Source organism: Trypanosoma conorhini (genome assembly GCF_003719485.1).
Source record: "Trypanosoma conorhini strain 025E chromosome Unknown Tco_14.4_contig_00097, whole genome shotgun sequence".
In the NCBI taxonomy this organism is placed as follows: domain Eukaryota; phylum Euglenozoa; class Kinetoplastea; order Trypanosomatida; family Trypanosomatidae; genus Trypanosoma; species Trypanosoma conorhini.
In genome coordinates this window covers 15,393-38,591 of record NW_021704184.1, presented here as the reverse complement: position 1 = coordinate 38,591, position 23,199 = coordinate 15,393, and the positions used below count along the sequence as shown (strand labels likewise).

The following is a 23,199-nucleotide window of genomic DNA, read 5'->3' as shown; positions in this document are numbered from 1 at the left end:
GCGCGCCGCCGCCGCCTTGCTGATCGCCATGGAGCAGCCGAGGATCGCGTTTGCGCCGAGCCGGCTCTTGTTTGCCGTCCCGTCAAGGTCGCACATCTGCTGGTCCAGCAGCGCCTGCTGCAGCTCGTCCTTGCCCACGAGGGCGGGCGCCAGGACGTCGTTCACATTCTTCACCGCGTGCAGGCAACCCTTGCCCAAGTAGCGCCTCTTGTCATTATCCCGCAGCTCACACGCCTCGTGGACACCGGTCGACGCACCGGAGGGAACGATTGAGCGGAACACGCCCAGCTCCGTCGTCACCTCCACCTCCACGGTGGGGTTGCCGCGCGAGTCGAGAACCTCGCGCCCGTGAACCTTCTGGATCGTCATACCTCTTCCAAAGAGTCTCCCTAGTTTTATTGCTTTAATTCTTGTTAGTGCTTTGGTGTCGTGTCTCTTGTGTTGTTCGTCTTTGGCGGGTTCACCGTGTTTTTTTTGTTATTTTCTTTATTGTGGATTTTGTGCGTCACAATGTGTTTTTGTGTAAATGCTTCCTTGTTGCTTGCCCTAGGCGGTTGTCGAAATGCAGAGGGTGGGAGAGAGAATATTTAATGATTGTTCTTTTGATGTTCTTACTGAAGTCTCGCGCTTCTTTGGATTTACAGGGTTTGCTTTATATGGTTTTACAGAGAAGGGTGTTGCGGGAGCCGTCGCTTGTGGGAGGTAAAGGAGTTAACATACTGGTGATACAATGAAAATCCCTGCAGAGGCGGCGGCTTCTGCATAAGAAAACATATACATCGCTCATTTGTAGTACCGGTGGTAGGTGCGTGTGCTGCGGGGCGACTTTTCATTTGTGTGTTTTTTTTTTTGCCCCCCTCTCTCCTTTGTTCTGCAGTTTCTGGTGGCGGGGTTTTTGGACGACGCCCCGCCGGTGACGATGCTGTGCGTCGTCCTGCGCGCGGTTAACGTGTGCACCCGCTGGATGACGGCAGAGCAGCGTTCAATACGTCTGCGTTACTGCTGCTTCCTGTTGTTTTATTTTTCTTCTCTCGTGAGGTCCCCAGGATTCTGCGCCAAAAAAAAAACGTGTTGATACCGTCCTCTCCCCACGCACCTCCACGCTCTGCCCACTCGCTGGAAAATGTCTGGAAGCCGCAGCGAGTTATTTGGCTTCTTCCGTCTCATTCAACACAACTTGCCGCCGTTGTCGCTGGCTGCGCAGCTCCACTCATGTCCACACAGCCTGCGGGGGGTGCACTGCGGCACTTACCCATGAAGTTGTGGCCGCGTGTGCTTTGAAGCCACGCAACCCACCCCACTTCCGCTCTTTCTCCGTCCATCTAAGCCCTAATTTTTTTTTTCACATTGTCCTCTTCCCCCTGCAGTTTCCTTTTCTTCCTCTGGTTTTTCTTTTTTTTCTTCATTTTTTTTTTCTGTTGCCGTTTGTTCGCTTTGAGTTTTAACTGCCCAGTTTTATTGTCATTGCTGTCCCTCTTGCAAGGGCATAGATACGCACACATGGTGAGGCTGGGATAGTTTTTCTTTTTCTTGCGCTGTTGAAGTCGTTGCGCCTTGGCGCTCTGCGGGAGAAAGTTACCCCGTTGCCCTCGAATAGCACACGCAGGGAAGCGAGTAAGCAAGATAACCTTGAATACTGAGCTTCCATTTGCAGCCTTCTTTTCGTGTTGCTTTCACGCTGGAGATCGATGAACCCCGTTACACAGACTGCCCGCTGTTGTTGTAGTTTTTCCCTCCCCTCTTTTTTTTGTTTGGATGGGTTTTGCTTAGGCCCCGTCGTTCTGAAATTCCTACGATGGAGGCGCCGTGGCCTGCGGCTGGGAGGCACCGCTGCCCGTGCCAGCAACATTCATGGCGGAGGCTGACGTCGGGCCGGTCGCGCTCATACGGCGGTCTATCTCGCTCTGCAGCCACGCACTCGGGTCCGTCCCAAGCGGCGGCTGGTAGTCGGTGCTGTGCGCGCGCTGCGCGGAGGGGCGTGGGCCCGCTGGTATAGACGGCTGCCGGTCCAAAGGATCGTGCTGTTGCTGACGCTCCTCCTCCTTCCGGCGAAGTTTGTCGGAGCGGGTCTCGTGGCGGCGGACGGCGTTGGGCACTTCCGGACCAAACCGCTTCTCCTTCTCGTCAATCGCCGGTTGGTACAGCCCTGGAAGACGTGCAGCCGGCAGCTGGTTGTTCACACTCTCCTCGCTGGTCCTTGTGGAGGACGCGGAGCGGCCGGCAGTGGCGGCGGCGGCTGCCGCTGCAGTGACATCAGCTGCCGTCTTCTGCTTTCTCTTTCCCTCCGGACTGTCTATCGATAAACCACGACGAGCGGCCTCCTCCCGCGGGTCATCATCCTCCAGGGAGATCCCACCAAAGCCATAATCTCTGTATGGCAGGCCATGCTCGTCACACGCGATGCGAGCCTCACGCCAAAGGTTTGCCCGTAGTTGATGCATCTGCCGGCATGCCTTGTCACGACGGTAGGCGGCCTGCACATAACTTGCCGCAAAGTGCTGGGCAGTGGTGGCGCTGGCGTGGCGCACCAGCACCGTCGGTAGGGCACGGAGGAAGCTTTCGGAATGCCGCCACACCGATTCTAACGTGGTACCGTCGTTTACCTCCTCTTCGCTAAACGCCATTGCGAGGACCCGACGGGCCAGCGGCAGCATAACCTCATAGTAGTAAACTTTGCCGCCGTGGTCAGGGATGCCGTACTCGCGCAGAAGGCGCATCAGTTCGACGCGGTTGTTGCGCGACGCAAGTCCGAGGGGGGGACGGAGTGCCTCAAGTAACTCCGGCAGTTCCTTCGTCCGCAGCACGAGCCGCGCGTTCGGGTCGCGCACGGACCACAGGTCGCGAAACCGTCGTAGGTCGTGCATGCGCGTCACACTCGCCTTCATCCGCGCCACCGCAACGTAGTGGTCGACGAGGACCGCCAAGTACAGGTGCACGATCATGAGGGCAAAGCAAATGACAATGGGCACGTAAAACACAGGCGCCCAATTCGTCGTTTTGCAGTTGGGTAGTGGGCAGGGGTTTCCATCGGCCACGCTCGCGCGCAGCATCGCGACCCAGTCCTCTAGCGTGGCAAGACGGAACACCATCATAAGAGCATTGGGAAACGTCAGAAAGTTGTTGTAGGTCCCATCAATGTATCCGCCCGGAACGGGAACCACGGGGCCAATAAGATGCATGCCAAGCACCGCAAACACAAACACGGCAAGCGCCAATATCAGTGTGACATTCACAAGCGAAGATGCGGAGAGCAGCAATGCTTCGTGCAGTAAGTGAAGGTGGTGTCGCAGTGGCAACAAAAAGTCCACAAGCTTGAGCATGCGCCCCAGATGCAGCAGACGAAGCACGTTGACGTTAAACGGCACGTGGTGGTCGACCGTGGTATTCAAACCAATTTGGAGGTACGAAAGACAAGTCACAAACACGTTAAATGAGAACGACCAGCGTGAGAAGGCGCGCAAGCCGTGGGCGGCGAGTCGCATGAGTATTTCCACCGTAAAGAGCGCGACCCATACATATTGGAGTGCATCCAAGGCATTTTCTTGTCTCGAGCTGTTGTCGTACCAGTACAGCGACATTGTGATGAGGTTAAAGAAGAGTATACATGCCATCACCACTTCAAATAAGGGATGAACCACAATTCGGTGCAGAAAGCGTGAAAAGGAGTTACCCAACGGTATCAGCGCGACACGAGGCTTGAGGCGCAGAATCATGCGTTGCATGCGCATCCAGAGCTGGTGTTCAAACGTGATGTCTGTCACATCCTCCGCGGCGTTTTTGGCGAGCAGGTAGCAGTAAATCAGCGAGGCAGCAAAGAGTGAGAAGAGCACAAGATGCGAGACGTAATAGTAGGCAATGAAAAAGAGACCCTTGGATGGGTGGCGGTTAGCAATCGGCGCCGACTCCGTCGACCACCCATCCACGCCCTGGTAGATGACGTCCAGCCACTGGGACCCTGTGCTCACCTCAAACATGGTCAGAAGACTTTCGTAGAAGTTGTCAAAATTACGCTGCGGCCCAATCCACCTTTCACCAGCGTCCACACATGAAGTTTTGTTGAGGTACGACGGGGAAGTGCAGCTGTGCGTCAGACCCATGAATAGACGCACGGCGAGGATGGACCACACAATGTAGTTCAACAAAGACAACAGCAATACGTTGGCCAGGGTGGGAACGGAGTCCCACATGGTCAGGGCGAGTTTCGAGAGCTCCCTGTTGAAGCTGCAGTAGCGCAAGGGTCCAAGAATACGGAAGCATCGCATGACTTTGAGGTACCGAAAGTGGGCGTACGCCGGCGCGAAGGCAATCAGTGAGACGACGGTTATAAAGCAATCAAAAATGTTCCACCGACGCCAAAAGTACGCTACGTGAAGGTCGAGCACAACGCCCATGCTGATCCACTTCAACACCATCTCCACCGCAAAGATGACGGCAAAGATGTCATCCAGAACGTGCAGCGTCACGTACTTCCCGGAGGTGTAGGTATCCACCCTTGGGTCGTAGAAGCAGAGGCAGATGGCGGCGGCGAAGATGACGGCAAGGATAAGCCACTCGAACCAACTCGATTCCACAATGGCCGTCACAAAGCGACGCAGCGGGTTGCTGGGGGAAAATATGAAAAAAGAACGGTCCCGCCACGAACGATGGAATGAGCTGTAGGCGGCAGCACGCTCCTGCGTCTTCTGGTGGGCGAGGATGTAGGCAAGGGTCGCACGCCCCACCTGCTCCTCTCCAACGTGTAGACCGATTAACCACTGCTGCAATTGCAAGGCCTCCAGAGTCCGATCCCACGTGCGGTATTCGCGGACCTCAATGTCAGAGCAGGAAAGGTACTCAATGCTATCAAAGAGCAGCATCCCACAACTCCAGGCTTGCCCAAGCACGGTTTCTACGGCCTCCCGTGTCGGGGGTCCTCCCAACTCCTTCTGTAAACGGACATATCCTATAATAGTATTTAAAACCAATTGACGTGAGCTTCGCACGGCGGCCATATGACAATGTTCGGCATGCAATTCATCCGGTGTACGTTGCTGGACGTTTGGTGGGGCTCGCAACGGCATCTGCTTATGCGTGTTGCAGTCCAAACAACGCTCAAACACACGGCGACGTCGTCCCACCATAACGTGTTTGTAGCGCAGACGTGGACCAGGAAGGAGAATGTGCTCATACACAATGCCACCCCCCGTCATAGGAACGTTCCCACGATATCCCTTCTCTTCCGGCTCGTTGGGCTGCGGTCGACCTTCCATCAGCTCTCCGTATTTCATTACTGTGGGTTTTTCGTATCCCAATGTGGTGAAGTGCCCCGTGACACTTGAATGACGATCATTCGGCAAGGAGCTGGAACCACGCACTCCGTGTGCGCCCAGCGTTCGCCCTCCCTGTGGGTGGGCAAAGCCTTCAAGCTCGGCTGCCATGTCGGCCGCAGAACCAGTGCTGTTCTGTAACGCCATATCGGACGGCGTCGAGACTAAGGGTAACATGTTTGCAGCATGCAGCTCGTCACCCTCCGTCTGATGGTACGCCGTTGCAGGGACGGCGCTGTAGCGTCGCGCAAAGCGCAGTTGAGCGTTTTCTGCCTGAAACTGGGAAATTGGGGCACTGACAGGGGGCGGTGGTGGCTCCTCAAACGTGCTCGGCATGCTCATTTGCCGCTGTAGCTGACCACCGACGTTGACAAACTGCGGCACCACCACCTGTGGGGGTTGCGTGTCCGCCATCACGTACGAGGCAAGGTTTCCATCCATGCTGACGCTGTTGGAAGACACCTGTTGCGGGTCCGTGGAGAAGCCGCGTCTGGCAACGCTCTCCCTCGAGAAGCGTTCCTTCGCCTCAGCAATGCGCAGCTGCTGACGCATATCTTGGTTTAAGTGGAACACCTCATCCGGTGCCACGTCACGCCGCTCAAAGCCGCCATGAATGTGCTTAAAAGACCGCCACACCGTGAAGTCAAACCAACGCAGGCGCGGCGCTCCACGGGATTGCGGGCCACGTTTGCCCGTCGTGGGTGGGGCGTAATCCTCGCTCTCTTCCTCTTGCTGCCACGCCCACGCAAAGACGGCGATGAATAAGTAGCGAAATATAAACGCCACACCTACAACCGCCAAGAAATACATGATTGTATACCCCCCGCGGGCCCGCATCCCATCCCACGACAGGTACAGCCACTCGTCACGATCGTACGAAAACGCCTGCGACACGGCGAACGCGGCATCGGAAAAGATGTCAAAGGAGCCAAGTCTCCTGTAGTCGTCGTTGCTAGTGACGAGCTGACGCATCCGGCCCCCGAAGAAGGCCATACCAATGAGGATCCACATGAACATGTACACAGAGAAGAAGATGAGGGCGTATACAATGTCCTGAAACCCAAGCAGCAGCACGCGTGTGACCCGCCGCATTGGGGCAAAGGGCGCAATACGGAGAAGCCGCAGGAAACGAACCCAGTTCAGCACCGTGATGCTGTTGGAGTGGCCAAAGCCCAATTCGAAGAAACCAATGACGGTCACAATAAGGCAAAGAACGTTGAAAAAGTCACATACAAAAGGGCCCGGTCCCAAGGCTATAATGCGAATGATAAGCTCCAGCATAAACAATGAGGTAAAGCAAACACCCGCGACGAAGAGGCCGTCATCCCAGTTGTTCGGTTGTCCATAATGACGCGATGCGTTAAATACACCGTTGGCAAACACGAGAAAGAGCATGATCCAATTAAATACAGTCACACGCGCATTCTCAACGATATTTTTAGCCATATTTATGGGCGAAAAACGCCCAACATCGGCTTGGTTTGAGTCTTCATTGTTATATCCTTCTATTTCACTATAGTCGTCTGTGCCGCTTTCGTCGAGGTGGTCGTTTTGGCGAACCAATTTGCCTCGTCGCGCGCGTTTTTGACGCAATTTACGCAGTGCAGCCTCCTCGTATTTATTCACGTAGTTAAGGGGTAATAGACCAAAACGACGCTGCATGCGTTTGTGCTCCCAGAGGTATTGTGTAAGAATACGGGGGTAACCCTCGGTAAACATATGAAGTATGTTCCGGATGATGCCCCACCGTTGCCCACACGTTGTGGCATAGCGGAAGTCACCACCCTCCGGGTCATTAATAAGCAGCTCTTGCGGCTGCGACGCTCCAGCTACCGAGTCGTGTGCAGCGGAAAAGTAGGCACTTGTGTGAGATGAGGGAGATTCGGCGTTGCCGTTGGCGCGCGCCTGCACAGACCGACGATTGGGAATGACACCAGCGGACTCTCTTGTGGCAATAATACTGGTCCCCGACTCCTCCACGTGACCCCCGCCGCGTTGCATTGGAGAGGCATGAAACTTAAATGGCGTGCCCGCAGCATTTGGTGTGCCGCCGCCGATGCCCCGTGCCACACGAGGTGCGCTACGTTGAGGGCTCGTCTCTTCCGTTTCCTCCAGGTTTTGGTAGGACCTCAGGAACTGCAGTCGCCCCTGCTCATTCTCCAGGCGGATGGCCAGCGGCAACTTGCTGCCATGGGACGCGCCGATCGTGTAGGTGAGAGGGTGGTGCTGCACCATCCCCACGCGTCCGCCGAGAGCAAAGTCACCTCCCTCCATCTGGCTTGTTGTGTGTGCAGACTGTGAGGAGGTTTTGACGCCTCCGTTCGCGTGAGCGACGCCGTTGTCATCCGCCTTGAACATCACACGTCGCTTTCTGTTGCATTTTTCCGCAATGTCGCGCTGCCGCGTGAGCGAGAGGTGCAGCTGCACCCGTTGCTCGTCCGTCCATTTGGTGCGCCGCTTGATGCTGCCGCCACCACCGTCGTTTCGTTCGCTGCACGATGAGAGGGCAGAGGCGGCGTCAAGGTTGTTTCCGTTGCCGGCGTGGGGGCCCACGTTTTCGGCGCGACTGCTTACATTCCCGGAAACTTCTTCAGGTGCCCTACGTCGCAGCCGCCCGCTTTCGTCACGCTCGACAAAGTCGTGCAGCTTAATGGCCTTCGTCATGCGCTGTCGCTGCTCCAGCAGCATGCTGTCAAACAGCTGCAGCTGCTTCTGCACGAAAAGACGGCTCGTCTTCTCAATCTTCTCAATAAAGACGCCAATGTAGAGGCCAGGAATAAACCACGCGCAGAACAAGATGGTGAAGACGTAGTACAGTATCGCCAGGGTGTTCACCGCATCGTTCGTCTCCACCAGCAGACTCGTCCAGCCCTGAAACGTCATGATTTGAAACGTCGAGAGCAGCGCATGCCCCACGTCATCAAAGCTGCGGAAGCCGTAGTGCGGGTTGGGAGACGCGTCCGCCACGCAAAGGTATCCCGACTCACAGGTGTGGCCCCAGTAAAACCAGTAGTCTCCTGTGGCCGCCGGCCGGCAGAGCTGCGCCGTTGCGACCCCCGTAACGGAGTTGACGCACCGATGATGCAGGGCTCCACGGAACAACTGCAACCCCATCAGTGCAAAAAAAAAGAGCACGTACACAAGAATTACGGAGGTCTGGAACAGTTTACATGTGGAACGCAAAACAGACTTGGCAAGCAGTTTTATCCGAGTCGAGAAGGGAAGATAGGTGCATGCCTTGATGACCCGAATAAGACGAAAGGCCGTGAAGTTCCAGAGATACCTCCAATAGGTACAGTTCATCACCATCAGCACAAAAACCGCCGTGTCAAGCCAGTGCCACGGGGAACGGAAATACGCACGTGGGTGAAGGACAAATCCGGATGCGAACATGCGCACCAAAATTTCTATACCGTAAATAACCGTGTAAAAGACGTCGGCAAAGACCATAAAGTCCGGTTTGTCCGACTCCGGGGCCGTGTAGCGCGCCCATGAGGCAGTAAAGATGGAATAACCAAGTATAATAAGTATAATTAGAAACTCCATGAGCCAATGGTGCATCACATTATACGCCACCACACGTGCCTTCATGCCTGGGGGAAAGACAAAAAAGGACGAGTGATGCAGCGCCACGGCACGTTGGTGAACCTGAAACATCCAACTTGCATTCCCTCGGTCACTGTCCTCCAACTCTTGCGGTGTCCGTCCGCGGGTGAGGGCGCGCAAGTTCAGTGTGTCAAAGACAGAACGCACTGCCCGCTCCCGAAACAGGTCTTTTTGCAGACGGCGTGGGTCCTGCTCAAGTACACAAGAACCTGACGAAAAGAAGGAATCATCGTCGGTGTACTCCGCAAACCGATCAAAAAGTAGCGCGTCTTCATCTACCTCCACGCCACCACCTCTATCCCCCCCAATGTTGCCTGGATTAAACTCTACAAAGAAGCGTTCGGTTGGGCGCGTCTGCGTTTGCAGAGGGCACAACACTTCCACTGCTTCTTCACCAGAAACGGCGCTTTTTGTTCGTGCCTCTTGTTGACTCGCAGACGGCGTCATCAACACACGCGATCGCGTCGATGAAGTGCCCGCAGTCTCAGTTGGCTTCCTTGGGGGCGTCGATTGACTTTGCTGCTGCTGCTGCTGCTGCTGCTGCTGCTCTCGTGATGGCGAGAGCGGGTTGACGTGTGCTTGTGAGCTTTGAACACTACCAGCGGTATTGTTGCTGTGCTCATTTCCACCCTCATCCACCTCCGGTACTTCGCCTGGAAACGGCATGAAGGCATTACCCGGGTTCCGCGGCGGTGGGGACTGCCGTGCCGCGGCCGACCCTTCAGCCCCGTCCAAGTTTCGTTGCAACGGCGCGAGACGCCCCAGCGGGGGGTGACTAGGCGCGGGCACAGTCCCCGCACCCGTGGGCGGAGCCAGCGTGCCGGTTCCCTTCACCGGCGGTAGTGGCGGAGGAAGCCGCAGGCGCCCTGCGCCTCTTGGCGGAAAAATGCTACTGCTACTACTCGTACTACTGTTTTTCTGGTTGCGGCCGTCACCTGAGTCCGGCGGCCGCGGCGTGCGCTTCGGCGGCTCGCCGGTGCCAGTCTTCGGCGGGGAGAGTGGAGGTGTCCCGCTCATGCCGGCGGACAGTAAACGATAGTCGTATTGCAACTCTGGGCAACGCGGTTCTCTCCCCTCCTCCACGCCTCCACGCACGGAGGTGAACACAACAGTCCACGACGAGGACGACTTTGCCTGACTTTTCCCCCGCACCGAGGCCGCGCTACCTCCCTCCGCCCCCCGGGTTTAGAGACAACTAAAACGATGAACTTCCTGAACCGGACTAAAATAAGAAAAAAACAAGACAAAAGAAAAAGAAAAAGAGAGATGCATCGCCGCAGAGGCCTCACAACGACGAACAACAGACCGCACGGGTTGGCGAGCGAGAGTGACAGGGCTACAGACACACTGAATAAGAAGAAGAAAAAAAACCAAGAGGGGAAAAGGACCACGAGGTTTGGTGAACGTGCAACGACGTCTTAGCGCTTCCGCGTCCTTCCCCCCACAGAGAGTCTCTTTTGCCGCGGGCTCTTCCTTTCGACACAAAAGCACCGCCCCGGTTTCCTCCCTGACGCTGCCAACCAAGATGCTTCCACTGGTGCCGTTACCTTCTCTCTGCTCCCGCCTCCCGCTGCTGGCTCCGACGAGAGCACAGCCACGGCAGCCTGGAGAAGGGCATCCAACCCCGAGAGAAGACCTGCAAACAAATCGAAATAACAAATAATAACAACAACAATGCTCAGCTGGTCAATGTGCAGCGCAACTCCCGCACTCTCTACAGCTGCTACCCTTCAGTACGCAGTGACGGAGACGAAATTATCCAAGAGAAGGCGCGAACGAGCTGGCGGACGCGGCGAACCCAGCCGTGGGAAAGAAAGCCGGAAAAGACAGTGGAGCAGCACATATTGCGGGACAAACACCCAAAATGCAACGGACACAAATATGTCTGTCGCCTCCTCCCAGCGCCGAGCCGGGGAATGAGCAGTTAAGCAAATAAAACAGCAGCAACAACAACAACCGAAAACGCAACCGTGAAGCTAAATCGTTTGCCAAGAACTCTAAAAGTATAAACAAAAAAAAACAAGAGCAGCATGAAAAACGGAAAAAAAACTAAAAAGGAAACGCAGGACGAAATACGTAGACTTCATACCAACAGTTTTTGCGTCATTTCGCGTAGACTCTTTGCACACACATACAGACACACACACACACGCTCTCTTCATTTTTCCCATAGATATCCTTGCTTCTTTTTGGTTCATTATCGTACTAAATATTTCCTACCGTTGGGAGCTTGGCGCCGACAACTGGGCCAGCATCTCCTCCTGTATTTGTGCAAACGTGTTCGACGCCGTTGTGGAGTTAGAAGAAGGGCCTGCACTCATCGCAAAGTGTGAGTGGAAAGGAACTGATTCCACGTTGGAGGCGAACCCACGAACCGCGGACGACGCAACCCATGCTTCCTGCATGTTTTGTTGTTGTTGCTGCTGCTGCTGCTGCTGCCTGGACAATAGTGCCATGAGCTGCTGCTGTTGCTCCAGGAAACCTTGAAGTTGGGCCAGCCTGTCTGGGCTTGACCTGTTTTGCACGCTAGACATAAGGGTCTCCAATTGCTGCTGCATTTCCAACAACATTGTGGGTAAAGAATTGCGCACAGCCAGCGCCGACGAGGAGGAGGAGGTGGAAAGAAAAGAAATACCACAATCTGAAGCCGCACCACGGCTTTCTTCGTGCCTTATTCCGTTTTCGTCGGCGGCCAATGCCGCGTCAAACAACGGTGGCTGAGGTCGCAGTGCCGAGGTTGAGGTCACACGAGTTGTGAAAGCCTCTTGCTTGGGCACAAATGCGGAGGAGGGCTCTTCGCCTGCTTGCCGTTGCGGTGGGCTTGTGAACTGCCCCCCTTCCCACGTCTCATCCGACAGGAGGAAGTCAAACGCGGCGACATTGCCGTTCTGAGTGTCCACGCCGCCAGCAGCGGTGGAGGCGTGGGGTGTTGTGGCTGCCGTGGAGGGACCCAAAACCGGCGCGGAGCTCTCTGTGGAGGGTGCGCCAAAAAGGTCATCCAGCAGGTTTCCCATTCCGGCCTGCCTACTGTCCTCGCCGCCGCTGCTCCTCACGAGCGGGGCGGTCAAGAAGCCAAACGAGGAGGACGCTTGGACAACGCCGCTGGCGTGGCTCTCGCCGCCATCATGCGTTCTATCCGTGTTCCCCTGGGGCGCCTCGTGAAGGGGCATTGGCGCACGCCTCTTCAGCGTAGTCTTGTCTTTTGCGCCGCGGTGCTTGACACGGAGAGACATCCCGCTCATATTCGCCCTCTCTCCGTTTCTGCTCTGGCCATCGTCTCCCGTCACCTCCATGCTGGGAATCGGCGCCGCCCAGAAAAAGGCCTGCATCGCATTCCCCGCAGCCTGCAATGGCTCTGCCTTCGTCGCCGGCGAGAGGGCAGAAGTGGCGGCAGGGGCTGAGGCAACAAACGTGTTGCCTGCCACGTCACTCTCCGGCAGGCCAAGAAGCCTCACCACACGCTGTGCACACTCACGCAAGGTTGCCTGCACAACAAAAACGTTTCGCTGCACATCCTCCGGATTTTCAAGAAAGTACCGCATAACTACTTGCCGCATTGTGGCTGCCGACCCCGCCTCGCCAAAGTGCGGGCGCAGAAGTGCCTCCAGCGCCACAAGCGCGTTCAGCCGCCGCTGCCACGGATGCTTCTGTGCAAGCTGTGAGTCCAGCGCCTCCGCAAGCTCCTCCCAGGATTCCTCCGGATCATCCTTCCCCTCCTGTACGCTCTCCCCCTGCATCGCCTCAGCGCCTAACTTACGGCATCGCTCTACGAAGGCGTGCAGCTCCACCCGTTGGGGCGTACTTTTCATTTGACAGAGTCGTTGCACAGTTGATTGAAGCGGTGTGAGCTGCAGCTGGTGGTGCGAAGTTCCGCCGTACGCCTCACGCGTTGTGGTGTTGCTCTCCACCTTTTCTACATCATCAGTAAATTTAAACCCATTGCCCGCCGTTTCCCCGGGAAGGGGAGCAGAATCACTGATGCCCACTTCAACTCGCTGAAAGCTGCCTGTATCCAGCTCCGAGGAGCACGCCATGGAAGTGCCAGTGGTACTCAGCTTCAAAGCACTTTCGTACAACTGATCCTTGGCACTTTTGTAGCCAGTGTTCGGTTCTGCCTTATGCAAGAGAGCAAATCCACTCTTCGCCTTCTCCGCCAACGACAAGAGCACGCGGCTCGTTTTGCTCCTATTGTTAGCCGCAACCTCGTTTGCCATGTGTTCTGCCCACTTATTCGTCATGGGCATCGGCGCAATATTGCTGCTGTGCACACCGATGGATCCTCCTAGCATCGTTGCCGTCGCCAAATTAGCCGTTGCGAGGGATGTGTGGCCCATCGCCGTGTCCCCGCCGCCTCCGTAGCCCTGCTCGAGGATTAGCCGATCCTCCCTGCGGTGCAGAAAGGCGGCTTCCATGGCCTCTTTCGCAGCCCGACGAACCTTTTCATTGAGGCTGTCGCCGTGCTTTGCATCAGGCTTTCCTCGGTAGGCTGCAAACGTCTTAATGACTTCGATGTATGTGTTTTTTTGGACCGCTCGCTGGAAGTCGGAGTGCCCCATCTCGCACAATGCCTTTATGATGCGCAGCACCTTGTACAGCACATGCACGCTTGCCTGTGGCCGCAGTTTATCAAAGAGGGCGTCAATAACTTTCATTTGCGTCTCGTAGTCCTTGTGTGTCCACTGCGCCATCTCGTGATACATGTAGCCGGGGGTCGGATCCTCGCTATCCGCCACGGCGCGCTTGAAGAGACCACGGTCCATCGCCTCCGATCCTGGCCCCTGCAGCTTATTCGAGGAGCGGCCGCGTGCCGACGCCTATTCTGCTATCTCCTGCTATGGTGTTCGCCCTCTGCGTGAATACTTCAGGAGGAATTTGGGAGGCGACGGTAAAAAGAAAGGGGAGGGGGTGGGCGAAAGAAAAAAAACGCCAAAGGGCGCACTTGTTCCTACTTTCACATATCGGCATCTAAGTCTTCTTCTTCTTCTCTCTCTTTCTCCCTCAGTGAGGAGTATGCGGTAGGGCATGAAGAAAGTCAAGAAATAAAGTAAGTCCGTCTGCTATGAAAAGTGCTGAATTCCACACGACAACCCCCACAGACTCTCTCACACACACAACCAAACACACAAAAAAGAAAACCACATCAACGGCCCTCTCACTGTAAGGGGAGAAATCTCTCATATTCTAAATGTGTATGTGCAGATACAAATATACACGTGCTCCTGTGCTATTCCTTGCGGAGGGCCTGCAGCAAGGCACCTTGCTGTGCCACAAAGCCTTCCATCATCTGCCGTAGCTGCTCTATCTGCTCCCGGTGCTGCCGCTGCTGCGCCTCCCACTGCTTCTGCAGCTCCTGCGTCATGACGACGCTGTGCTCATGTGTCAACTGAACCTCCGTCGTTAACCGTGCGCAGAGCTCTTCAAGACGCCTCAAACGATCATTTACGCGCTGTTCCTCCTCTCGCCTATGCGCCACGGAAGACCCCCCCACACGGCACGGAGGCACCGCCGAACCATTAGAGCCAAATTCCTCTTCCCCCTCGCCACATGTTTTCCCAACGTATTCCAGAACGCTCATCTCATCGTCAATCTCACTCGCCGCCGCCGCCGAGTCCCGGCCCTGCGCAGACTCTGTCGATGCCCGTTCCGAGGCACGCGTCTTCTGACAGCCCCCTTTTTCTGCCGCCTGGAACTCCCCTCTCTCTCTTTTGGTTTCTTCCTCAGCATCCGGAATTTGGGGCTGGTTTAAGCCATTGTACCTCCGTTCGTTCTCTTCGCGAGCAAATGCCAACGTTTTTCTAGTCTCACTCTTGCGCCCATCTGCTGGTGCACACGGAGGACGCCCATACTCAACCTCTGCCTCGTTGTTTGTGTCAAGACCGTCCTCGGCATGAGCGGAAGCCATAGCCGCGGCTGCCGGTGTTACGGTAGGACGCGACGAAGGCTGAGAAAGTGGCGGTTTCTGCAAAGAGGAGGAAAAAGAGAATTGCGAATGAACCACGGAGGTGGGCGGTTTTTCTTGTGGCTTTGATGCCGTTTCCGAGCCTCGCGGGTTGAGAAATGTAGCTTGACTCTCCTGCGGACGGCTCTCTGAGGTTTCTATGGAGGAACAGAGGCCATAGGGGCCTGGCATTTCTCTTGCCGTTGCTTCTGCAGTGATCCTCGCTGGGGTGGATGCCGTTCTTACAGGCTGTTGCGATACCTCTTGACATCGCTGCAGATTATCTGGCGCATAGAGGTGCGTATTCGGGTACGTTGCGTACGATGGCGTCACCCGCGGCAAACCGGAACGCCACACCATCACAATACCATCTTGTCCTGCTGTTGTAAAGTAGGCCCCGTCGTCGGAAAAGCGGGCTGTGGATACCGCCCCCTCATGTGCATTTAGTGTACAATACAAGTACCCCTCCTTCAGGTCCCATAGCTTTACGGCGCCGTCCGCAGATGCGGAGAGCAGCCAGCTTCCGGTGGGGGCAAAGCGTACCTCGTTGACTCCGCCGTCGTGCGCGTTGTAATGCTGCAGCAGTTGGTTTCTACGGAGATCAAACAGGTTGATGGTGTGATCGGCAGAGCCTGTCGCAAGGGAACAGCCGTCGGGGTGAAAGTCCACCGACCGCACGGATCCAGTATGCTCATAAAAGGTGTGTGTCGGTCGTCGCGAGCGGGTGTCCCACACTTGCACTGTCTGATCATCGCCACCGCTTGCGACAAGCGAAATGTGTGTGGGAAGGAGCCCATTGTCAGTGGCGCCACCGCCTGAGACGGCGACCGTTCGCACCCAATTCTGGTGCCCGCCGGTGAAGCCGCAGACGAATTTGTTACCGCCGCCCTTGGCGGTCGTCGCGGAGGAGGCGTAATTGAGGTCCCAGCACTTGACCGACTTGTCGTCTCCCGCCGTGTACAGGTGGTCGTCGTGCGGGGCGATGGCAAGGGACCGCACCGGCCCCCCGTGCGCCCGCCAGTGGCAATAGTTCTCCGGGCAATTACTGTTTGTCGAGGGCACCGTCAATCCACCGCTGCGCCGCAGAGTCGGCAGCCACAGGCGGACGAAGCCGTCATGGCCGGCGCTAGCAATGAGATGGGCGTGCGGGCTCCAGGTACAGTCGTAAACGGGGCCGCGGTGCCCGGCAAAGCGCAAGGCGCGGACGGTGGGTTTGGCGCTCCAGAGAAACACAAGCCCGTCGGCGCCGGAGGAGAAGGCATACGGCGGCACCACATCGCCCGCCTCGCCACGTCGCTCCAGCAATGAGGACGCAGACGGTTGGAAGCCCGCCGCCAGCACGCCACTCCGGTGCCCGCGAAACGTTAACACGAGCGACGGACGAAACGGTTGCGAATTGAGGGGGTCTATTGCCTCCACCAGCGCACCCGCGTGCTTCGCGGCGCTCTCGCCCCCCCGTTTCACCGACGACCTTGCAGAGCCCAGGCCAGACATGTATGCAGCAAAGCAAGCCCTTTTCTAACACGCACAGGCAGGGAGAGAGGGAGAGAGAGAGAGATGCGGGGGGCACAAGCGACGGTGAGAGCTGCGAGAGGTTGGGCGACGATCACAACGACGGCCCACACCCAAAGACACGACTGTAAAGGCGCCCCTTCCAACTCTGCGGCCTGTACCAGTACATGGGAAGGGAAGGCTCAGGTCATGCAAACCACACACACACAGACACATAAAGAGAGAGAGAGGGAGTGAGGGAGAAAGAGTGAGAGAGAGAAGGTGGGTAGCGGCAGACAAGAAACTAAAACATATAGCCGCCATCCACATGGAACGCCGTGAGACCAAGAAATAATAATAGCAACAATAAGAAAGAAAGAAAGTGGCACATGCAGGGACAAGAGAAAACGAAGTCAACACACACACACACACACACACACACACACACAACAAAATTCACATCGACAAGGTGATATGCAGACCTACTGAAGAGGAGGCAAATGTTGCGAGAAAACTCTGTTTGCAGAGTAAACAAAGTGTGCCACCCACAGACGTCAGTGCGCCCATTCTTCGGAAAGAAAAGGCAGCGGGACGTTCAGTGACGCACCACTGCACCTCCACAGAGCCAGGGTGAGAGAGAACCTCCCCCCCTCCCCCGCTCTTCGTCGTTTCTTTTGCATTTTTGTATTCTACTACAGAAACACATACACACATAGAGAGCGAGAGATAAGAAGAGGCTGCAAAGCAAAACAAAACAAAACAAAACACACACACATAATTATATTACTACGATGCAGTGTGTCCATCCACAAGAGGAGGAAGGAGGATGGGAAAGAAACGTCCTTTATGTCTCCCTTCGCGGTAAAACATATCCGCACCCCAACCACGCACTTGCGCACCCTGGTAGTAGCCCCTCACAGGAGCGCTTGGATGAATACAAACTGCGGCAAACCAACCAAAGATATAACAACACGCACACACGCGCAGCCTCAGCAGCGGCGTTCCACCTGACGGGTGATCGCATCACGGTCCAACACAGTGGGCGCAACTGACAACCCCCATTGCAAAACAAAGAAACATCACCGTTGCCACTGTGGCGGCAGATACCAAAGATTCTTTTTTTCTTTTTCTTGGTGGAACTCCACCAATTCATGGCGGGAGAGGGGCGGGCAAAACAACAACAACAGCAACCAAAGAGAGAGGGGGGCGAGGTGAAACCAACAAACTGCCCTCCTCCTCCTTCTCCTTCTCCTTCCTCACAAGAGAAAAGAAAAAAAAAAAAGAGCATAGGCAAGACCGCAGCGGTCTGGCCATTCATTGAACGTTTCTGCAGAAGGATCCAACAATCTATAGTTGAGGATCCGGTTGCGCCTCTGAGGTCAAAATCCGATTCCCGGAGGGGCTCGACGAACGACGGAAGCGGTTCATGGAGAGCATAGGAATGTCGCTCTCATCAAAAAAATTGTCGTACGTCACACAGTACGTAGCGCCAACTCCACTATAGACAGAAGCGTGTTGTTCAATCACCGCACCGTTTACGACGCCGTCACCGCCCACGCGACGATCATTGTCCAGGAAACAAGAACAGGAGGAGCAGCAGCTGTCCTCATCACTATCAGTACTCCGCGTTTCACAAACGCCAGCGTTGTTGGCGTTATTTTTATTCGTGCTGTTGCTGCTACTGCCCGCCTCATCCCACTGCTCACATATAATTCGAGTGTCGCACAGGGAGGAGGAACTTTGCTGCAAGAAAACGCCCAGTCCTTTTCCACCTTTGGTTGAATTAAGCACGGATTTGTGCGTACCCAAAGGCGACGACTCCAAACAGCTCCGACGAGATTTTGAACGGAGATCAGACAACGTACGTGCGAGCATGGCACTACTCTTTTGCTCAGGCGCAGTGGCAAGCGCCTCCGTAGCTATGCCCAGTGTGGCCCGCCGCCGCTCTGGCCGACTTTGTTTATCCCCCTGAGCCTCGGATGCGCTCACGGGCGTGGTGGTTGAGGTCAGTGCATAGGGGCGGATGTAGTGCGAGGAATCCGTGCGCGGCAGCTCCGCGACATGCGCGTCCCCAGCACTGACGACTCCGTGCCGTGGGCAGTTGCGCCGCAGTCTGTGTGTGCCAGTAAAGTTGGGGTTGCGAATTTTGCCGCAAGAGGCTTCTTGTGGCCCCACTCCTGGCGACATGGAAGCTGAATTCGTCGCTGCTCTCCCGCCCAACCCCCTAGCGGAGGAGCCCAAAGAAGAAGCCACGTTTTGCAGACGCACTAGTTGGCGTTCACAAGGCAAACCTTGGCCCCCCACTTTGATATCGAGTGTCGAAACGTTGTTTGCTTCCCCTGAAATCCCACCGGTTTCCTCTGCGAATCTGGCGTTGTCAGTATACCTGGCACCCAAACACTGCAGTCCATGGCGCTTAAAGGTGCGGCGCCCGCCCACCGCGCCCCGCGGCACCGGCGACGACGTGGCAGGATCTTGAGGTGCTGTTGCAGGTGGATGGGGTGGCGACGGGGCGGTTGCTCGTTCCTCCCCCTCGCCTGGGTGCGCGGGGGAGGCGTGATTGTAGCGGAGGCGCCAAAAGTCGTGAGCGCCGCTCGCGATGACAGGCGACGTCCGTGGCGGGTGTGCAGCGCCGTTGCGAAGCACCGGACTCAGCTGGCCGTTGCTCAGTTGTGCCTTTTCCGCAAGCAAGCCAAGGAGCGTCAGCTCACGCCTCTCCTGCGTGCGGGGAACATGCGACTCACCCGCCTTCGGCGGCGACGGCGCAGGGGCCTCCATCGCCGCACGGTCAGCGAGCGAGCGAGAGAGACGGCGGCAGGGGCAATTTGCTAATGCCGAGCACACGCGCACCACCCAAGGAGACCAACAAGAGCAAATAGCAAAGGCCGTGGACTTCCTTCTAGCAAGCGTCCGACGCCTTTTCCCCCACACTTCCGTCGCGGCTATTCTCGAGGCAAGAAACGATAACAGGAAAACATGAAACGAAGAAAGAAGAAACTCATATTTTGTGAGCGAAAAGCAATAAACAACAATGACAAAAAAAACGGCGGGAGGCCAAAAGGCAGGCAAGCGGGAACCTGCCTCCCCGCCTCCCCTGTACACAACAGAGGGAGACATCTGGCGGCGTCCCTGCAGTAAGGGAGGCGCGCTTTCGTGTGTTACCTGAGAAAAAGAAAACAACAACAACAGAATTATAAAAAAAAAGGCTTCAATCACCACAGGAGTGAGTGAAGAGATAAGTGGAGAGGTAACTCAAGCGCACTCGCAGCGGACTGTCAAGGCCCACAATGCTGCTATGCGTTTCCCCACCTCCCCCAAGCGCGGCGGCGCCACCCCGCCTAGACACGGCTGTAGAGGCGGAACTTGCTGCTGCACGAGACCAGCTTGATCTGCTTCTCCTTGCAGAGGTGCTGCAGGCCCTTGGCGGCGAGGGCGACGGAGATCTTCAGGCGGTCGCTGATGATGGACGGCGTGATCACCTTGTACTTGGGAACCTCGTTGACGAGCTTGTCCATCGTCTCCTTGTCGAAGACGACGGCGTTCTGCAGCGCCTCACGCGTGCGCCCCTTCGACCACTTCTTCGTGGCCTTCTTGGCGCCCTTGTTCATGTTCTGCAGCTTGCCCTTCTTGGGCGCCTGCTTGTTGTCCTTCGCTCCCTTCTTCGGCGGCATTGGCGCTACTCCTACGTGTGACCTGCGTGAAACCGAGAGAGAACAGCGAGAGAGAGGGAGGGAGCGAATGTAAAGAAAAAAAAGCATGAAAAAGAGTCAACGGCCAAACACCGGGTGTTGTGTGGGAAAAGAAAACCGTCTGGGCGAGGAGCGGGGGGGAGCAGAAGGCGCCATTGCGGGCCCCACTGCACACCGGCATCACAGCTGGAAATTAAAAAAAAAAAGCGAGACACACGCACGCAGAAGTGTACATCGGCACTTCATGAGACGCGGGGAAAACGTCGCAGTAGCAGAAAGAAGAAACAAAAACAAACAAAAACCACACACACACACGCACGCACCCCAGAAAACAGAGGAAGCAGCGTCAATACGGCACGCTTTGAGATCCCCAAGAAGAAAGGGAGGGTGGCGGGGAAAAAGGGCAGGAGAAGGAAAACGACAGAGACCGGTTCAATATCGCCTTGACTGCCTTCTTCGGGTAAAGACACAAATACACGCATAGAGGGAGGGGAATGACGCATAAACCTTCCTCCCCCTGCCGTCAAAAAGCGTATTTACCTTGACTCGCTGCCACGCTTGTTTGGCACACGGGCAGCCTCGTCGCCAGCCGCCTCATCGAACCCAAACACATCCTTGTTTCCAAGCCCAACAACCAGCTGCCGTGCTGCTGCTTCACCGAACAACTCCGTCAATTCAGCGAAGTCCTTTTGACTCGCCCAACAGTACCGCTTGTGCATTGCGCGGTACTTTTTCACGGCAAGCGTATCCTGCAGCTGACGAAGCATCCACCGACCGCGTGCGAGACGGCGTGCAAACTCGGGTGTGCCTGGATCCACTAGGGGGGGCGCCATAAACCCCTTTTGTACCATTGCGCGGTATGCCGCGGAGGAGGCCGGAGAAGCCGCAACTTCCGGTGGCGGTGCTGCCGCTGATGGGGTCTGAGCAGTGACGGGGAAGGCCCTTCCAAAATGCACCGCCCTCCCAGCGCCGGCAGTGGAGACAAACGCAGGGGCAAGCAAGACAAACTCCAGGTAAAGCTTTGCGACGCGTGGGTGCACGCGTCCGCTCATTGTACGGGCAGCCTGCAGCGTCGCCTGCGCTCACCGAGGGAGAAAAAGTGAGGGACAAACGCGTCCACGCAGGCACCCTCGCCCTTTCCTCACCTGTCAGACACGCACGGACGCAGAAGCGCACATGCACGCGACTCAAAGAAAAGGAGAAAATCACGAGTCGAAAGAAAAAAAAAAGGAGCAAAAGAAGACGAAAAAAGGAAGTACAAATAAAAGTCAAAGAGAGTTGTGGGAGAAAACGGCCAAAGTGGGCGATGCGGCTAACATCAATTCGCCAGAAATCTCTGGTTCCCTATTTTTCCCTTCTCTGTGTCTTACCACACCCAAACCATTGCCCCTTTACGAGGGCCCGGCGCGTCTTTGGACTACGGCTCCATGAGGCGCGTCTCAACGGCCCAGCGGAGCAAAGCAACTGTTTTGGCGAGCGGCGGCGGCGAGCACGCAGCTGCAGACGTCTCCGCATCGATGTCAGGATCGTCGCCAGCATCGCAGCAAGGAGGCAGCGTCTTCTTAGCCGCTTGGCGATTCAGCAGCAGTCGATGCACCTCAGCGACAAACACTCGGTTCCGCGAGGTCCGCACAATCTGGGCAAGGCTGTCGGCGATACTCTGAACCAGCAACGACCATGAGTGTTGCAAAGAAATGGGAACGGCTTCCGCCGACGCAGAGGCGTCTGCGGCCTCCTCCCCTTCCCCTCCCCTCACTTCCCCCGACCCACTGGGCGTCGTCAGCGAGTGGCGCACGAAACAGTCAATGTTCTCCGCCGCGAGACGGGAGAGGGCACCCGCAGCCGTCTTGGCAACACACTCTGGAAAACCTTGCAGGGAGCCATTTTCACGGTTTGGCACGAGGAGGGCATCAGAGTGGAGGACACGGCGCCACATCTCGAGGGGAGCGTCTAGAATGAGAGTAATGCTCTGCGCCCTCCGTGCGTCAAGGGCACCTTGCAGGTAAAAACTGTACCCGAGCTGCTCCCGCAATCCACATACATCACGGCAACCGTCCCCTTCAAGTTGCATGGGACGAGACCAAACTGCCTCCCATGAAATCTTGGGTAAGATGTGGGTTTCACTGTGACGAGACAGCAAACGAAAAAATGGTTCCTTGTCCATTATACTGTCGGTTTCCAGTTCTCCACGCTTCGGCGTGGATTGTCGCGGCCGCTTTTTCCGCTCCTCTGCTGTTATTGGCATGGAGGTGGCGACCGAGCAGATGGCACCGTCAGCAGCGTGAAGCAACAAAACTGCGGTATTTCGCCCCGCTCGCGGTCCCAGTGGGATGTTGGCATTTAAAAGTACTGCCACCCGCACCAGCTGCTCGGCAGCGACATCGCCTGTTTCAAGAGGGCTCGACATCATCGTTGCGCTGTGCGTGGCTCCAAGGAGCCCATCACGCCCCCTCTCCCACGTGAGGTGCGGCACATAGGGCAGAAGCGAGACACTGAGACGGGTTGGAAGGCCCGTTAATGCGGAGCAAACAGCTAGCTGACGCTGCAGCTGTGCACACCACTCCGCAGACAGTGTTGTGCTCGGGAAATTGGTTGGAAAAGCGTGAACAGACACCGGCGCGGCGTCCGTGGGGGACAGGAAAGAAACATGATATGTGAAGACACTGTCGTCACCCTTGGAGGGCTCGTTGCAGTGGGGCCAGCTCCGCGACCCGGGCTGCCATGCCAAGGTACTCGTCAGCCGCGCCTCCACCACAATAAGGACAGGAAGAGGGGAGGCGCGAGACGTCGCCGCCCCAACGTGCGTCTGCTCCATTGCAGAGAGCAGCTCCACAGTGTGAATATGGTGTGAGCGGACGAGACGCACAAGGCCTGCCTCAAAGGCCTCTGCGGTGGTGGCGACCGTGTACGCGGCGGCAGTTGCTTCTGATGCTGCTGCTGCTGCTGCTGCCGCCGCCGCCGCCGACCGTGTCTGCGGCATCAAAAAGCGCCCTGCTCCTCTTCGACTTCGTTGTGCCTGCACCCGCCGTGACGCTGAAGTGGAGGGGCGGGGCGGACAGATTGATTGGGTTACGATTAGAAGAAGCAAAGGACGTAAAGATGAAGATGCGAGTAAAGTAAAAACTACCACGTACAAGGGTCCCAGAAGAAACCTCTCCCACTCTTGCTG

The 23,199-nt window shown here is 56.4% G+C and overlaps 8 protein-coding genes across 8 annotated transcripts in view, besides 14 other annotated features; 1 reads left to right on the top strand and 7 right to left on the bottom strand.

The window, feature by feature from the left end:
- Positions 1–273, top strand: part of Tco025E_02478 (uncharacterized protein) — a gene marked incomplete at both ends in the record, with an annotated part of 312 nt that extends 39 nt beyond the window's left edge. The window contains one exon of the mRNA XM_029369403.1: positions 1–273. This exon is cut by the window's left edge and continues 39 nt beyond it. Within this exon, the coding sequence (XP_029230498.1) occupies positions 1–273 (273 nt within the window).
- Positions 274–1,386: 1,113 nt separating this feature from the next.
- Positions 1,387–1,415: a sequence feature (A-rich).
- A 375-nt stretch (positions 1,416–1,790) lies between these two features.
- On the bottom strand, positions 1,791–9,929 carry Tco025E_02477 (putative calcium channel protein; the record flags this gene model as incomplete). Its single annotated transcript, XM_029369402.1, has 1 exon — positions 1,791–9,929. One exon carries the CDS (start codon positions 9,927–9,929, stop codon positions 1,791–1,793), a length of 8,139 nt encoding a protein of 2,712 aa, XP_029230497.1.
- Positions 9,930–10,136: 207 nt separating this feature from the next.
- Positions 10,137–10,175: a microsatellite.
- Positions 10,176–11,036: 861 nt separating this feature from the next.
- Positions 11,037–11,063: a microsatellite.
- A 65-nt stretch (positions 11,064–11,128) lies between these two features.
- On the bottom strand, positions 11,129–13,672 carry Tco025E_02476 (uncharacterized protein; the record flags this gene model as incomplete). Its single annotated transcript, XM_029369401.1, has 1 exon — positions 11,129–13,672. One exon carries the CDS (start codon positions 13,670–13,672, stop codon positions 11,129–11,131), a length of 2,544 nt encoding a protein of 847 aa, XP_029230496.1.
- Positions 13,673–13,882: 210 nt separating this feature from the next.
- Positions 13,883–13,907: a microsatellite.
- An 82-nt stretch (positions 13,908–13,989) lies between these two features.
- Positions 13,990–14,037: a microsatellite.
- A 99-nt stretch (positions 14,038–14,136) lies between these two features.
- Positions 14,137–16,344, bottom strand: Tco025E_02475 (WD domain-containing protein; the record flags this gene model as incomplete). The annotated part of the gene is made up of 1 exon (XM_029369400.1): positions 14,137–16,344. The coding sequence occupies one exon, from the start codon at positions 16,342–16,344 to the stop codon at positions 14,137–14,139; it is 2,208 nt and encodes a 735-aa protein (XP_029230495.1).
- A 39-nt stretch (positions 16,345–16,383) lies between these two features.
- Positions 16,384–16,408: a microsatellite.
- A 172-nt stretch (positions 16,409–16,580) lies between these two features.
- Positions 16,581–16,621: a microsatellite.
- Positions 16,622–16,757: 136 nt separating this feature from the next.
- Positions 16,758–16,790: a microsatellite.
- A 291-nt stretch (positions 16,791–17,081) lies between these two features.
- Positions 17,082–17,108: a microsatellite.
- Positions 17,109–17,570: 462 nt separating this feature from the next.
- Positions 17,571–17,599: a microsatellite.
- A 2-nt stretch (positions 17,600–17,601) lies between these two features.
- Positions 17,602–17,625: a microsatellite.
- Positions 17,626–17,688: 63 nt separating this feature from the next.
- Tco025E_02474 (uncharacterized protein) lies at positions 17,689–19,119 on the bottom strand (the record flags this gene model as incomplete). The annotated part of the gene is made up of 1 exon (XM_029369399.1): positions 17,689–19,119. The coding sequence occupies one exon, from the start codon at positions 19,117–19,119 to the stop codon at positions 17,689–17,691; it is 1,431 nt and encodes a 476-aa protein (XP_029230494.1).
- A 176-nt stretch (positions 19,120–19,295) lies between these two features.
- Positions 19,296–19,339: a microsatellite.
- Positions 19,340–19,679: 340 nt separating this feature from the next.
- On the bottom strand, positions 19,680–20,012 carry Tco025E_02473 (ribosomal protein S25; the record flags this gene model as incomplete). The annotated part of the gene is made up of 1 exon (XM_029369398.1): positions 19,680–20,012. The coding sequence occupies one exon, from the start codon at positions 20,010–20,012 to the stop codon at positions 19,680–19,682; it is 333 nt and encodes a 110-aa protein (XP_029230493.1).
- Positions 20,013–20,046: 34 nt separating this feature from the next.
- Positions 20,047–20,079: a microsatellite.
- A 235-nt stretch (positions 20,080–20,314) lies between these two features.
- Positions 20,315–20,353: a microsatellite.
- Positions 20,354–20,566: 213 nt separating this feature from the next.
- Positions 20,567–21,082, bottom strand: Tco025E_02472 (uncharacterized protein; the record flags this gene model as incomplete). The annotated part of the gene is made up of 1 exon (XM_029369397.1): positions 20,567–21,082. The coding sequence occupies one exon, from the start codon at positions 21,080–21,082 to the stop codon at positions 20,567–20,569; it is 516 nt and encodes a 171-aa protein (XP_029230492.1).
- Positions 21,083–21,447: 365 nt separating this feature from the next.
- On the bottom strand, positions 21,448–23,010 carry Tco025E_02471 (uncharacterized protein; the record flags this gene model as incomplete). The annotated part of the gene is made up of 1 exon (XM_029369396.1): positions 21,448–23,010. The coding sequence occupies one exon, from the start codon at positions 23,008–23,010 to the stop codon at positions 21,448–21,450; it is 1,563 nt and encodes a 520-aa protein (XP_029230491.1).
- Between the last annotated feature and the right edge of the window lie 189 nt (positions 23,011–23,199).